General features: G+C 37.5%; 1 protein-coding gene across 3 annotated transcripts in view; it reads left to right on the forward strand.

The window, feature by feature from the left end:
* Positions 1-16,332, forward strand: part of ARHGAP26 (Rho GTPase activating protein 26) — a 253,469-nt gene that overhangs the window by 130,294 nt on the left and 106,843 nt on the right. For 2 of the 3 annotated variants that reach the window (XM_070937338.1, XM_070937340.1), the window contains exons 12-14: positions 2,487-2,523; positions 11,735-11,800; positions 12,672-12,746. In XM_070937338.1, the coding sequence (XP_070793439.1) occupies positions 2,487-2,523; positions 11,735-11,800; positions 12,672-12,746 (178 nt within the window). The remainder of the gene's footprint in view (positions 1-2,486; positions 2,524-11,734; positions 11,801-12,671; positions 12,747-16,332) is intronic. The other variant, XM_070937339.1, reaches the window with a different exon arrangement.

Consider the following 16,332-nt stretch of genomic DNA (forward strand, 5'->3'; position numbering starts at 1 on the left):
GTGCACCCCAGGGGGAGCCCCATGTAGAGAGCATTGCAGTAGTCCAGGCGGGAAGTGACAAGTGCCTGAGTGACTGTGCGTAGGGAGTCCCGATCTAGAAAGGGGCGCAACTGGCGTATCAGGCGAACCTGATAGAAAGCCCCCCTGGCCACGGCCGTCAAATGATCTTTCATGCTGAATAAACTAAATTATTTATGTATCTTAAATAGAAAACTATCTTACGATAGATTTTTACCCCAAAATTTTTTTATTAAAATAAATTCAATAAAAATCACAAAAATCTGATTTAAATAAAAAAATCCGATTTAAATAAAAAAAAAATCCGATTTTTTTGATTTTTTAAAAAATCAATTTCCTGCTGGAAATTAAATCCTCAGGGGTCCTGGACTCTGGTAGGTCTAGCTAAAGTGTCTAGGACTTGGTCTAGTGGTGTAGTCTGGGATAAATTTGAACCAGTAACTCTTGAGGAAGTGAACAAGGATCTCCGCACTTTTAGTTGAGCCACTTGTTTGTTGGACCCTTCTGATTAGTTAAGGCAGCCTGGGAGATGAATTGTGATTGGATTCATGCTATGGTGGCAACATCTTTGAGGGAAGAAGTTGTCTTTCGGCCTTGAAGGAGGTGAAGGTGCACCCCATCTTCAAGACTTAACAATATAAGACAAGTGTTATCCTTTCCCCCTCCTAAAAGGAAGTTGTTGAAAAGATGGCAAAATTGCAGATGCAGAGGAAGCTGGAGGAAGTGTGTTATCTAGACCCATTTTATTCAGAATCTCAGGCTAGAATTCAATATGGAGGCATCCTTGGATGGACTTGTAGATGATCTGTATGGTTGGAGCAGTGTATCCATTCTTGTTCTCATTGATCTCTCCATGACTTGTAATATTGTTTTATAGTGGTTTTTCTTCTTCCTTTGAGAAAGGTCTTGGCTATGGAAGAAAGGTCATTTCCTAGTTCTTCCTTTGTTAAGTGCCACAGGGTCAACCCCCTCTCTCCTTTTGTTCAACATCTATATGAAACCACTGTGGATATTATTTGCCATTTCTTGACGGTCTGCCTATCTCTCATCATTTCAACCCAGCTGGTTCAGGCCAACAGGACTGCCATGCTCTGTGTTCTTTCAATCAAACAGTTTCATCTATTGTGATCCCAAATCTCTGTTGCTGTGTTTGTCCTCTGGAATGAGGTTCCAAATGATATCATGTGGCTCCCACTCTGATAGCATTCCAGAAAGACTTGAAGATCTGGATGTTCCCTCAGGCCTTGGGTTAGGCTGATTGGAGCCCCAGGGAAATACACTCAGTGTTGTTGACCAGATTTGCCATCTCATCTTGTTCTATCTTCCCTTTCTTGTTCCTTTGTTTTTAATATTTTACTTTATTTTTTCCTATTTTATTGTATAATGCCCAGATTAAAAAAAAATGGTGTTGGGCAGTGCCTAAATTGAATAAACAAAACAAAGCTATAATAATGCAGGCAACAGGGTGGAGAAGGATACCAGTTTATTTGGAGGAAGCAAATATAAGCCCTTTGTCATTTCATGCTACAATCAAATAATAAAATAGAAATCAAAGTACAACCCTGTCATATAGCTTTTGCTAAATCTTAATTCCCATAGCTGTTTTTCCTGGGCATATATCTTCTCTATGTATATGTCTTCTTTGAGATTTTGTCTCCTCTGGGTTTATGTCTTCTCTGGGCCTATCTTTGTCTCCTGCAGCCCTATTCAAAATTGACTGAAGTATTCACTGAGAACGTAAAATGTATGTACTAGATTGCTAGTTTCAGACCTTTGGAGATGACCACTGGCGTTCTGAGGAAATAATCTTTCCATCAAAGCAATAGAGATGCCCTGTTTCATATATTTTCCCTTACAGCCATTGACTTAGTGTATTGATGCAGAGTTAAGGCCAGTTCCACATTCATTAGGAAAGTTTTTTTTTAAAAAAAATAAAATATGTTGTACTGTGTCACTAGAATAATATCCTTATATAATATCCACCTTTTCAGTAATTTTCTAATGAGCTTTTGTTTAACATTCAATGTGTTTGATACTCATATTAAAACCAATGTTGTTTAATTAATAAAATGCTGGACTACAGTTGGAAAACCAATGTCTACTCTTAAGCAGAGAAGCTCACTTTCTCTCATCCCAATTGACCTCAATTTATTGTAGGGAAAATTGGAAGAGCAAACTCTGTATTATAGTATTGACTAAGTTCCTGGAGGAAAGGTACTATATAAAGCCAACAGAGATTTGATTCTCATCCTTGGATGTTGTAAAACTATTTTAAACATCCTTTCCTCTGCTTGTATCTATACATATTTTTGTTTGTAGGAAAGTTGATTTAAAAAAAAAGAAAGATTATTATTGAAGATGGGATATCTTTTCTGTCCCTGGTTGCAGAGGCTGTGTTAGCATATAGTACTGTGAAGATGTAATGGCACTCCTGTGATTATTCTCTCTCTCTTTTTTTTCATTTGCAGGTGTACAACTCAAATAAGGACAACCAAAATGAAGGCAGTAAGTAATTTATTATTTAGTAAAAAAAAAAAAAGCTAATATCGAGCAAATGATTTTTTTAGACTTGAATGCTTGAATAAGCCAGCAGATGGTGCTCCATAATCTACTCTAACCTTCTGTATGTTGTTGCTTTAAACTTTCAGGTATAGTTTTGGGGGTCAAGTGGTTTCACAGTAACAGTAAAGGCTGACAATCACTGTATTAAACAAAAGAGCTTTATAGCTGCTGGAGTTCCAGCAAGTAAACATCTGGATGCAACCCAAGAACTGTGGAGTTCTGAAACTGGCTTTGTTGCAAATTGTGTGTTTCCTTTGGCGAATTATTTAACAACCTTTTGTCTCAGTTTACACAACCCAGGCACAGAGGTTTACAGAAGGGAAGTGAGAAGGAGAACTAAGATTTTTCTTCTTCTGAATCTTAGTTCCTTGTTTTACTTTCCTTAAAATTGAATGAATAGAAATAAAATATCTTGTGTTAAAAGGAGTTTATCCAAAACCTGAGTCTGCCCCCTAGACTGTTGTTGAGCAGATGTATTTTTGGAATGAAAGGCTCTTTGTACATATGAAATAGCACTCTTTAAATATTTTCCTCTCTTTACCCCAAATATTGGACACAGCAAATGGCTTGATATGTGTTTTGCCGAGCAACTTGAACTTCTATTGCTATTTAAAATGTGTTCTCTGTTTCTAAGCAGGGAGCCAGCTTGCAAATATCGCTGCAACTGGGGGGGAGGGGTTCTTTCTTTCTTCTCTTTACAGCTGCTGCCCTACAGTGACATAGCAACAAATCTCTTATTTATCTTGGGTGTGGCTTATAAAGTTAGTGTGGGTTTTCATGTTGGTTATTGAGTTTGGGAATACGGATGAAAGGCATTCTTTTTAACCCTGCAAGCTCAGAAATACTTGGAACACAGTAAAAGAAACTCCTCCTATTGCTCCCTTCCCTTTTTTTTCTAAGAGCAAGCAGCATTCAGTTGAAACCGTCATGAGCTCATCGTCCCTTTTCATCCTAAGGGATCCCTGCTGGTTGTGTTTCTTTATAAATAGAATGTTGTTCCTAGTAAATTTGAGAAGCAGCTTCTCCAGCTGTTGGGTCACTCCGGCTGACAGAGACTATATACAGTAGTGGTCCAGTTTCTCTTGCTGCTTTCAGTTGATAAATGCCATATAATTTTAAACCCACACTTTCCTTTCTTCCCTTCCCAACAGTGCAAGATTTACATACCTATCATCTCTTTAATAGCACTAGTGTGTCAAACAAGACGGCACAATTAGAGGTAATTGCACCTCAGCAGATTGTGAGAGTATGTCAGCCTAGTGTTTCTAGGAATCTCTCTTCCTACCAGTCGTATGTTCCTGTGTTAAGAAATGTAAAGAAAAAAGCAGTAGAGAAGCTTGCAGTGAGACAAGTTAGCCGCTGGTGACTTTGACTAATATATACGGAGCAAAACCATGGTTTAATTTTTCTGTGACACGGAGACTTCCTGTCTCTGACTTTTTAAATTTAGAATTCTACAAAGTAGTCCTCGACTTACAACAGTTTGTTTAGTGACTGTTCAAAGTTACAAAGGCACTGAAAAAAGTGATTTAAGATTGTTTTTCACATCCCTGTGGTCACATGATCAAAATTTAGACACTTGGTAACTGACTCATATTTATGACGGTTGCAGTGTCCTAAGGTCATGTGATCACCTTTTGCGACCTTCTGACAAGGAAAGTGAATGGGGAAGCCAAATTCACTTAATCCCCGTGTTACTAACTTAACAACTGCAGTGATTCACTTAACAACTGTGACAAGGAAGGATGTCAAATGGGTCAAAATTCACTTAACAACTGTCTCACTTAGCAACATAAATTTTGGGCTCAATTGTGGTCATAAGTCAAGGACTACTTATAAAGAGGAAAACCATGATTTTATTTTTTTGTGACACAGCTACTTCCTATTGCTAGATTTTTAAATGCAGAACTCTATTTAGGCGAAAGGAAGAAGACGGGTTTCCCCCAAGTAATTTAACTTTAAATTAGGAAGGCATATTAAATCTGCTGAGAATGTGGTAAAAGGGGCAGATAATGGTTTTAGCAATTTTTTCTTTTCTTTTTGGATTCATCCTCTTTTGGGGGGATGTTTAATTTCAAATATTTGAATGGGGGAGGGTTGCACTTATTCCTATTGCTATAGGTCTGCTCTTTTGTTTTGATTTTAGTGGTTTCTTGTATATGACCTGAAATTGCCGTGGAAGTCCAGGCAAAGCTCATTAATCAGAGAAAAGTGTCCAATGACTTATCTTTGTAGTATGCCATAAATTGGTGCCACATTTCTGTGGTTTCAGTAGGAGGAGTATTATCATCAGTTTACCACTATATGACAGTTTTCTGTTATCCGTGGACCAGCAATTGGCAAAATTAACACTGAAAGAATAGTTGAATTTATTTGCTGATCTCTGTAATTATTTTAACTGGGACACCTTTATCCAATCCTCTTCCCTTGTTTCCTTGCCCAGGACATTCCTCTGCTAATAAGAACAGGCATTTCTCTTTTATAGTCACTAGTGGGAGAAGCAATAAAATCTGGGCCACCAGAATGGCGAGGAAAAAAGGAAAACTCAACTATTTTTCTGTACACACAAACCTCCTTTCTTCTCAAATCCTACGTTGGATGGGATTAGTATTAACTGCTGCGGTAAATTCAGAATTGTGTGCTTCTGTGTACAGTTATGTAAAATGTGCAAATACATTTATTTTAGCAACCAGCAACCTCTCCAATGCCATTTTTGCACACCTCAGGTCCTTTCCACCTATATTATTGAACATTGATATTCTTCCATTTTGAGACTGAAAGCAGTTGGGAAAGATAGGACATGCCTATCTTTGCTAAAATATGCTAGATGGCATCATCACCTTCCTATCATATCCCAAAGTCCCTTCACAGCCGCTAAAACTTTGCCTGTCACTTGCCTCATTCCAGTTATAGTGCTGATAGGGAAATAAAAGCATTTTATGTTCTCTGTTCTAATCCCAGGAGTCGATTAACTGAATGCTTTCATATTTTTTTTTCAATTATAGTGGTGGAAGCAATTTCTTTTGTTTTTGCTGGGATTATAATTCAGTGTAGAACTCTTCTCTAGCAGCAACCCAGATCTCTCAAAAGAATTGTGAGTAATTGAGTATGAAAGTCATGGCAAATTTGAGATATTTCTTACTAGCCTTTAAATAAGGAGATTACCCTTAACTAGCATAGATTGGGGTTATTGGGAATTGATATTTCTCTTTTTCCATTATCCTAGGTACAAAACCTATGTTCTGTAGCAGGGGTGTCAAACTGGTGGCCTGGTGACCGGATGCGTCACTTGCAGGCCACGCCCACCCCAAGGGAAAAAAAATATCACGATACATCACATGACGGCAACGTGATGCCCTGAGTTTGACACCCGTGTTCTGTAGGGATCTGCATGGATCTCTCCTCCATCAAAATACAATTATGAGAGCCATACATTTGTTGAAAACCACGGCTGAGAAATCTCCCTAAAACATTTTTCAGTGAAAATCTCCTCCTCCTAGAAAATCACAAGTGAAAGTAGAGCATAAATATCATGGAAGGAAATAATGAGTTGCTACTGGAGCCTTATGACCAGAACCAAGAGTATCTGTAAACTTCAATATTGATTTTGCTGTTTCATTGCTGAAGCACTGTCAGCATTTTCAATGAGCTCTTCTCCATGTCTACATCATCTTTCCTCTTTGGTTAAAAACCAACTCAATACGTTTTAGTGAGTTTGTTTTGTATAAAAAGGTGAAACAAAGGATTCTCTGTAACATTCAGTAGCATTATTGAAGACTGCTGTGGCTCTCAGTGTGAATTCTGAATCTTTATTCACAGTTTTTTTGAGGTGTCCTTTCAGATTTAATGCTGGATCTTATATTAGTGGACATTCAAGTTTATCTTTGTAGTATTTTGAGCATAAAGATATTTGTGGCATTATCAACTTTAAGCAGGCCTATGTTTGCCTTAAAGATAAAGCGGTAACCAGCCCTGTTTCAAAGCTGAAGCTAGCTCCATGTTCTATAGATTGCGGATATTGTTTGTTTGTTTGTTTGTTTGTTTGTTTGTTTGTTTATTGGATTTATATACCGCCCTACTCCCGAAGGACTCAGGGCGGTGCACAGCCACAAAATAAAACACATAAATACAAAAATTTAAAAGCAGAATAAAACCGAATTAAACAATTTGGCCCAAGACAGATTTAACACACCCCAGTAATTTAAAACAGATTAAAATTTACATTATAAAAGAAAAAAGGGCACCTGCATCATGCTTGACCACACCCATACCCGATTTAGCAAAGGGGGAAAACGTCTCGATACGTCACATGATGCTGCCGTGACGGCGTGAGTTTGACACCCCTGCCCTATACCATTTCAGATAGGTGCCTGTCCAGTCTTTTTTAAAAAACCTTCAGTGGTGAAGCACCCACAACTTCTGAAGACAAGCTGTTTCACTGGTTAATTGTTCTCACTGTTAGTAAGTTTCCCCTTAATTCCAGATTGCCTCTCTCCTTAATTAGTTTCCACCCATTGTTTCTTGTCTTGCCTTCTGGTACTTTGGAAAATAAGTTGATCCCCTCTTCTTTGTGGCAGCTCCTCAAATACTGGGATACTGCTGTCATGTTACCCCTAGTTTTTTGTTTCTCTAGACTGGCTGTAGCCAATTCCAGCAACTGTTCTTCATATGTGTTTGTCTCCAGGCCCGTAATAATCTTTGCTGCTCTTTTTTGCACTTCTTTGTGCACTTTGCACAAATCCCCTTGGTGCCCTTTATTTCTTTAGAATTAAGAAAATACAGTACATAATAAACCCCTGCCCAGTGACAGAAAGAATAATGTCCTATAAGGCAGTGGTAAATGAATCCCTTTATGATTCCTAAATATGAGATATGTTTAAGAGCTGCTGTTTTTTTAAATATACATTTTTCTTTCTCAAGTTACCATGTGGGCAGAGAAACCCTTAGGGATTTCTTGAAGCTATGTGCAAGTGTTCCCTTTGAAAAAAAAAATTCAAGAAATATATTTTGCAAAGAATTATGAGCTCTGTTTATTGATAATTTAGCTAAGAATATTAAGATGTATTGCTCTTCTAAAAAGTGTGCCATTTTGAGCCTTTTACTGGTTGCTAGCTATTAATGTAGGATTCCCCCTGCTTTTTTATCCTTCAGCGTTTTGAGACTGTAGCATATCTTGCTTCATTTTTGGGTAGGTTGATGGATTGCTCGAACTACTTAATATATTTAATTGGTTTCTTTTAATAATCCCACGCTTGTGCATTTAAGGCTTATCCACTAATTCCAGTGTCTGAACCTTTTCTCAGTTTTCCTCAGTTTTTAAACTAGTAGATAGACTGAATCTCATTTCCCTGCTCCTTGCTCTGAGTGAAACAACTCTTGAAAAGTTCCTTTTGAAACTGAAGAGAGGTTATTAGTTCAGGATGCCAGCCATAAATTAATACACTTGCACAACAATTTAGATTTCATCTGCAAGCCAAGTTGCATATTAACCATTCAGACACAGGAATCCATTCATGTAGCGTTCAAGAAAACACACTTGTTTGTTTCCAGCTACAGCAGTTCCAGCTGTGAAATGATAGATAGAGCTCCATCTATACATCTGGTATGTATATAGTTTATGGCTCCGGTAGGCTTATGTGATAAAAATTATATGAACATTTCTTACAAGAATCACTCTATTTTGTGGAACCCTCCATAATCAACAGCAACTTTTGTTTATATCTGCACTGATGTTTTGCCTATTAAAACATTTAGGTAATAAACTTTATAAGAGATGTTTCAGATTTTTCATTTCAAAATCGATTTTGGGTGTGTAGCTACTGTATTTTTTAAAAAAGTTAACACTGAGCCTCTAAGAATCAGTCTCCCAAAATCAGATCTCTGAAGCTGGGAATTCCTGTTTTGGTATTTCATCACAGCCCTCTGTTATTTCTTTATTTAAAACATTTAAATTCTCTCTAAACTCCAACAGGGATCTGAATAACACACAACCAGACTGATAAAAAAAAAAAAATCACTGTAAAGCACAAAAATAGACAATGGCAAATAGCAGCTGCAGCTACAGCAAAAATAGACTCCCTCTCTAATAAGTGTACTCGAATCTGTGTTTCATATTTTAGAATTCCTTCTTAAAATTCATGCGCAAATGGACACATTTGCCACATTTATTTTAGGTGTTATTACATATAAATTCACAACTCCCCATTGAGAATGACACTTGGGTTATTTAGATGCCTTATGCAAACACAGTAGATGTCTTCTGAATAAAAGCATGAGAAGCATCAGGGAAGTTGTTTCTTTATAATAAGCTCTGTTCCTCTTCTTGGTTTGTACTCGGTTGACCATTAATGAGATCCTTTAATGCAGGGGTCCATGACTCCTAGGCTGTAGCCTAGTACTGGGCTGCGGACCATTGGGAACTGGACTGCACAAGCTGTGTGTGAGCGTGTAAGACGCCATTTGTGTAAACGGTGTAAACACCTGCTGCTTGCAGATGGAGCTTCACACATGTGTCTGCCACTTGCACAGAACCATTTCCTCTGCCCCACCGCCGCCGCTGCTGGTCCACAGAGCCGCAAAGGTTGGGGATCTCCGCTTTAAACTGCAAAACTATCTGTCTTTAACTAAAATACTTATCAGTGAGATATTTTTTTCCCATTGGGAAGCGATATCATTCTAACTTGAAGCTGACCAAAACATGTATGAAACCCTAATGGATTTAGTAATTATGTATATATGCATGTATTTATCGTATGTATATGTATATTATCTCTCTCTTTATATATGATGGGAATGGTGCAGTGGCCTAGAGGTGGAGCTCTCACCTCACAATCAGGAGGCTATGAGTTTGATCCTAGGTAGAGGCAGATATTTCTCTCTCTCTGGTCACAATGAGAATTTATCTGCTGAACAAAACTCCGCATTTGTGACAGGAAGGGCATCCAACTAGTAAACACTCTGCTAGCTCCATTCAGTTGCCCAGACTCCACCCTGCAAGGGATTATGGGGTCGTTAAAAGAAAATGATGATGATACTGTTCTGCCCTAGTCACGGACCCAAAGAAAGCAGCACACACAAATTCTGTACAAACCTTAGTTTACTAAATTAAATAAGTCTTTTTCAAACAAAGGCTGTTAATTAACTTTCTTAACAGCCTACAAGAATCCAAAGAATAAATAATCGTAATCTTACTAGGATTGGCAGAAAGCCCAGAAGCAATTTGCAGGACACTGATAAAAGAACTAAAATCCAGACACGAAGAAGAGTGAATGAAGTTGTTCCCTGCAAATTGCCTCAGTTGTCATCCATCCTTAAATAGACTAAGGGAGTGGCCAATTAGCCCCAAGCCTTACTCTTGAGGAGACCTCCTCCTGAGGAGCCACTCCTGCCTTTTGGCAGCTCTGCGCGCCCATGCATTGAGAAGAGGCTCTTCCTCTTCTTCCTCTTCACCCATGGAAGCTTCTGGAGGTTCTGAAGGCCCTGGCTGATTCCCTGCCTCTGGCACCACATCTTCTCCAGCCTCCTCATTGTCCGATTCGAGTGCCAGCTGCACAGCTGCTGGTGTAGCACCACACCAGCCTCCTCGCTGTTGGAATCAGCTACTAGCTACACAGGCTGCTGACGGGCCACAACAGATACTGTACATATGACTATTTCAAATTATTTTAAGTATACTAGAGGGACGTAATTGAATTTTTAATAGCCCTAGTGACAATGCTTGGATATTTATTCTGTAATTTGTTTGTATGATTCTAAGACATCTTCATTAGCATAGAATAAATATTTCATATAGCACAATGATAATGATGATGACAACACCTTTTAGAAGTCTGCAAAATGAAATGAATAAAAGGAACTGTAATGTATTGTTTGTTAAGCAAATCCCTTTGTGGGAGTTATAGCCACAATACTAAAAAGAATGAGGACAGCATGGATTCTTCACTTCCAAGCCAGCAGGGATATCACAGAACAACTGCATCTAAAAACTCAGTTCCAGGAGAATTATACCGTGGCAAAATAGGATACGGTACAGCTTCAAGACTGTACCATATGACTGAGGTTTATTGTAACTTTTGTATTTTAGTGATGGTTATTTATTTTTGTAATTCTAACCATGTGCTAGCAGTCAGTTGGAATGTTTAATAAGCTCTCTTTTTAAAGACTGCGTGAGACCATTAGGTAGCATAGAGTGCCAGGAAATAGCAACTGATCTCACCCACATAGGACCTATAAGCCCCAATTCAGCAACTTGGAATGATAATGGCAGGGTTTTGAAGATATATTTACTTGGTGGGTGTTTAGTCATTCATTCTCCAGAGAGTGGTAGGGTACAATGCCATTTTTGGAATTGTATACAGCTGGAATCCAGAGAGGTGATGGTAGGAGGTGCTGCACAACTCTCAGTGTTTTGACTTTACATTGTGACAAAGTCTGCCAGTAAACCAAGACAGGCATTTTTGTTTTCAATATGGACATATTGATATCACATAAGAGAAAGAAAAATGTAGGTCACAAACAGAATTATATTGATAATAAGTAATGTGGGATTATTTATTTTCCTGATCCTTAAACTATTACATGAGAACAGCGTCAATCATAGTAAGTCAAGACTTTGTCAAAATGATGGAAACATGCTCTGCCCCTTGTGCAGTTGCATACAACATTAAGAAGTGAATGCAAAATAGATAGACTTTGTGTTGGGCCATCTCAATGCACTTGTCATTTGTTTCTCTTGCACCCTTGTGGTTCAGGACCACAACTGCTTTACTCAAACCTTTATCATTGGTTTCCTTACTTGTGTTCCATCACACATACTCATCAACCTGTCCATTCACCACATATCCTTAGTTAGTCATGGGCAATTTAATTTGCTTCAAATTTCAGATTCCTCTTCCACTCCTATGGGATTATTAATAGAAGACTTTCAGAATAATTATTCAGATGCCTGCGTTTTGATACTTATAGTTCTACCCTGGACAGTATTTAGAATTTAGAATATCAGAGTTGGAAGGGAGTAAAAAGTATCTTCAGAAATGTACTCTGTTTTAGGATGCTTTGATATATTTTTAAAAAGGGAAGCAAAGCAAAATAGCGATGTCGCATTTCTATTTCCCTATGACCCTTTTCCTTGGTAAATCCTTTTTTTCCCTTGCAGTGGCCCAGTTGGATAATATGGGTTTCAGCATCGTCAAGAAATGTATCCATGCCGTTGAATCGAGAGGTGATTTTGCCAGATAACAGAACTATATTCTATCTATATAGCAGATGTAAACTTCCTCAGCGTTCTTTCTTCCCTCGATTGTCATAGATACAATCTTGGTTTTCATGACCTGGTTTTAAATCATCTTATGTTGCTGATGGGAGTTCATCTTTAAAATATCGAATGAAAGAACTTTTGAGAATTATACTTTCCAAATGTATTGTTTCTTTTTAGACTCCAACTCAAAGCTGTGTTAGTTTTCTGATTATCTTTTTCTGATTGTAGATATTTTAGACCTTTATGAACACAAACTGTGGCTTATAAAAAGAGTTGTTGAGCTTTAGCTTTTGTACCCCACGACTACAAGTCTGTATTCGATGTAACATTGATTCGATGTTAAATAAAAAACATAGTTTAAGAATATTGGGGTCGATTGAAATTATAGGTTAAATATTATTATTCAACTGTATAACCAAACTGGTGATTGTTTTGAAAAAAAACTCTTTCAAATAATTAAAGTTAAGGTCATTTAACCTCTATGCCTAATTCTTAGAGACATTCTGTACTGCTGTTTGTGTATATGACCTCTCAACCCCAACCCCACACCTAACAACAGATTCTTATATTCCCTCATTTTTTAAAAAATATCTCATTATAGTGGGGGAGTAACTTTTACTAATAATCACATCTGGGTCTTTAATCTGAAACACAGAAAGAAATGCTATCCACTTTAATAAGAAACTTGAAAAGTGTGTAGAACGCTGTGAGAGACTTTTAATTAGTGTAGCTCTGTGAGAAACTGCTTTTTTTGTAAAAGAAAAAAAAAGAAAAAAGAAGAAGCATTAAGTTACTTTTCAACCATTTATCTAAATTAAATAATTTCACTCCATAGGGATCAACGAACAAGGACTCTACAGAATAGTTGGGGTCAACTCCAGAGTTCAAAAACTATTGAGTATCTTAATGGGTAAGTAGAGCTGAAAAAAAAAATAACATGCTGGGATTTTTTCCTGTGCCAATGGTGATATGAATGTAACCCAATGAAAAGAGACTTACCACTGTGAATTTAATTATTTTTTTAAAAAAATCAGCTTGTAATGGAAGATTATCATGCAAGATCTTCATTGCACTACATTGAAATACCTAGTGAAAGGAATGCCTATCACATTTTTCTAGTACTCTTTCTACTTTACAAATTTACCTGCTTTTTAGAAAAAAATCACTTTCTGTTTTGTATTAATATTTATACGCAGGTGGCTAATAATTAAAATGACATCTGCAGAAAAGAAAAACAATCTATCCATACAACAAACTAAATACTATTTCAAAATTATATAAAGAAGAGAAATAAGTACGAAAACACACATCCTAAAGTTGAAATCTGAAATCACTAGGTACCTCCTGCATTTGATTGAATAGCTTCCCCCACCCCACCCAAAAAAAAAAAAAAAAAACAACCCACCAGGGGAAGAAACAGACTGGATCTACATAGGTAGGAATTCTGCCACATCAGAGTAGAAATTGAAAGTGCCCAATTCTGAGATCACATCAGGTAGCATCTTTGTAGCAATGGGATCTGGAGGGGATCAACTCTGTTCAACCTGATGTAATAGAAGATAGCATTCTGGTGCTATCTAGGGCAGGGAAGGTGACAGTCAGCATCTAGAATTGTACTGGAGGTAAACTACTTAACTTTCAAAGCTATAGGTGTCACCGTATATTAAGATATCACATCACTGCCCAGACTGTCAGATTTTGTACCAGCGCCATGTAATATGTGTACAGTCTCTTGCTCCAAGGATGATCATAACTGATGCGTAAGATGTAGCTGTGCCAAAGTCATCATGATTTTTTCCTGAGCTTTCCCATCCCAAATTCCTGCTTAACTGTGGTTTGTGTATTTATGCATTAATTTCTCTTTCTCTCTTTTTACTTGCCATAATGTGCAAATGGTGTTTTTATTGTTTGTTTTTAATTACTCTACTGTGAATTTTTTCTTAGCTTCTCAAGAACAGATTTTTTTTTTAATTGACAGATGGGAATTTCCAGTGCTTTTTAGCTTTGAACCTATGCTACTTCCAAAGTCAATATTCTGACTAAGTGCAAGTTTAAGTGCAAATAATAGGTTCCTATTAGTTTTTCCTAGATAATTAGACCCTAGATACATTGCAGATATTTATTAATATATTGTAATAATTTATAGCTACCTTTCAGAGGGTACAATTTTTCTAAAGGGCTTTACAATCAAAATAAACATTTGTAATTAAAAATACCATGCATATGAAAAAGAGAAAGAAAGTTATTCCTTGGATCCTTATCATAAGACAAGTGGAAGAAAAGACCTGCTGAGCGTCAGTGAGGCCTTCCTTCCCCCTCCTTCCTTCTATATGAAATAAAAGTAGCAAATATTTAACAGGTAATGTTATTTTAGCAGCAGCTCTACAATCTATATAAAATAAGTAAAAAAAGAATTTTGCAACACATTATCAGTGCTGATAAATTTTTGGCTATCTTCAATTGTCATTTAATGGAGGCATTCCATCAAGTTATGTAAACTATTATTTATTTAAACTATTTTTCTCAGTTGGTCATGTGACTTTAAGAACTCTACCCTCTCTCCCTACCTTCCTCTTTTCTTTTCAATTGAAAGTTGGAGGGCAGAAACTAGTGGTATTTTTGCACTGAAGAATAAAACTGAAGAGTAGAAGATTGGAGTTGATGGACAAAATATCAATATATGGTGTAGTTATTTATGGAGAGAAAAGATAGAAATTTAGTGGAAGCATTAAGACTATTTTAAAGAATAAAAAATAAGGCTTGAGAAAATAGTTGCAGTGGTTTGGGCATGTATTGAGGGTAGAGCAGCGGTGTCAAACTTGTGGGCCAGATGCATCACACACTGGCCACGCCCACCCCGGTTTTAGCGAAAGGGGGAAAAGTTGCAATACGTCACATGATGGCGTGTCATCGGGAGTTTGATACCCCTGGGGTAGAGGCAAAGATTGTGATCCGTCAGTACAAAGAGAATGAAGAGACCCTGAAGGCATTGAAGAGAAGGAGGTTGCAGTAATAAATCTCCATGGACATAAAGGATCTTCTGGTCTTGGGGATGGAAAGGACCCTAAGAATCCCTGTGACTAAGAATGAATAATGAACTGACTAAATGGGAAAAACATCTTTCTCTAAGGCAGTTCTAAGTGCAGCCACCTGTGCTATAATTATTAACTAGTCTGAAAAGTGAATACTTGCTTTTCTATTTACTCCCTAATGATTAAACATTAAGCTTGCATAGGACAACCAAGGAATTGATTTGCATAAAACATCAGAACGGAAACCTTTTACTTCCTGACTTTTTCTTAGAACGTTCCCCTTTTCAAATGTTTAGTCTTGTTCTGATAACGATCACTAGAATGGGCTTTTCCCCCCTTGCATTTTCCCATCTATACATAGAAACAAGTGTGGTTAGTATTACTGGTTAACATTTGGTTTAAATGGTAACAGGATCAGGTTGCAGGGAAATATTACTGGTTCGTAAAGTGACAAGGGAATGTGGGTACACTTCTATACTTAATTGGAAACACCAGGTGCTTGATGTGGCTTGGACTTGGAGTCTCTGGTAAACCAATTGTTAGATGTGCAACAGCTGCTGGAAAGCCAATTGCAGAAGTCCTATTTGATTCGATGAGGTTGAGTCTTGAAGTTCCTGATGCCTCCCACTGAAAAAGGCACAATAATTACCAGTTGAATTGTTTGACGATACATTTTTCTCTCTCACCTCTGAGTGATAAATAGTAGTATTGCTTATTAACAAGTGTCTTCTTGACTTTAACAGACTATTTTCCGAATAAGGGGAAAAAAAATCTATAGAGCTAAAAGTCTTCTCCGAAATTAGTTTAGGGTTCATCAGAAGCAGCAAAAATTACAAAATCTGCCATTTAGAACTGTCATTTACAGGATAATTAAAGATATAATAACAGAGCAGTTGTGAATGGTCAAGTGCCATATTTAGCAACCAGACTTCCCTTCAGTAATGTGGTCACATAGCAACTTTCTGCATTATCTGCAGCTTTTAAACAAATCAAAGGAAAGCAACCGAGAAGTTTTAAAACTGAGGAATAGAAGATTGGAATAGAGCAGGGGTGTCAAACTCGCAGCCCGTGTGCCGGATGTGTCATGTGCTGCCCACGACCGGTTTAGCAAAGGGGAAAAAAGTTGCGATACATCACGTAACAATGCTGTGACAATGCACGTTTGACACCCCTGGAATAGAGGGACAGCCAGAGAGGGACATAGGGACAATTGCAATAATAGAAACCTGAGGCTGCCAGTGCATGAATAGTAGTAGCTAGGCTGTTTCTTTCAAGGAAAGGGTATTAATGTTTTATTTACTACTGTTATATGTTCCAGAGAAGTCCTGGCCATAGAGGTCAAAGGCCTCCAACAATACTGATGACTCTAGGAACGGATGGATGGATGGATGGATGGATGGATGGATGGATAGATAGATAGATAGATGGTATACAGACATTAATTCATTTAAAAACATGAAAATT

This window comes from Pituophis catenifer, unplaced genomic scaffold (assembly GCF_029215685.1).
Source record: "Pituophis catenifer annectens isolate HBS135680 unplaced genomic scaffold, rPitCat1.0.hap2 SCAF_2, whole genome shotgun sequence".
Classification (NCBI taxonomy): domain Eukaryota; kingdom Metazoa; phylum Chordata; class Lepidosauria; order Squamata; family Colubridae; genus Pituophis; species Pituophis catenifer.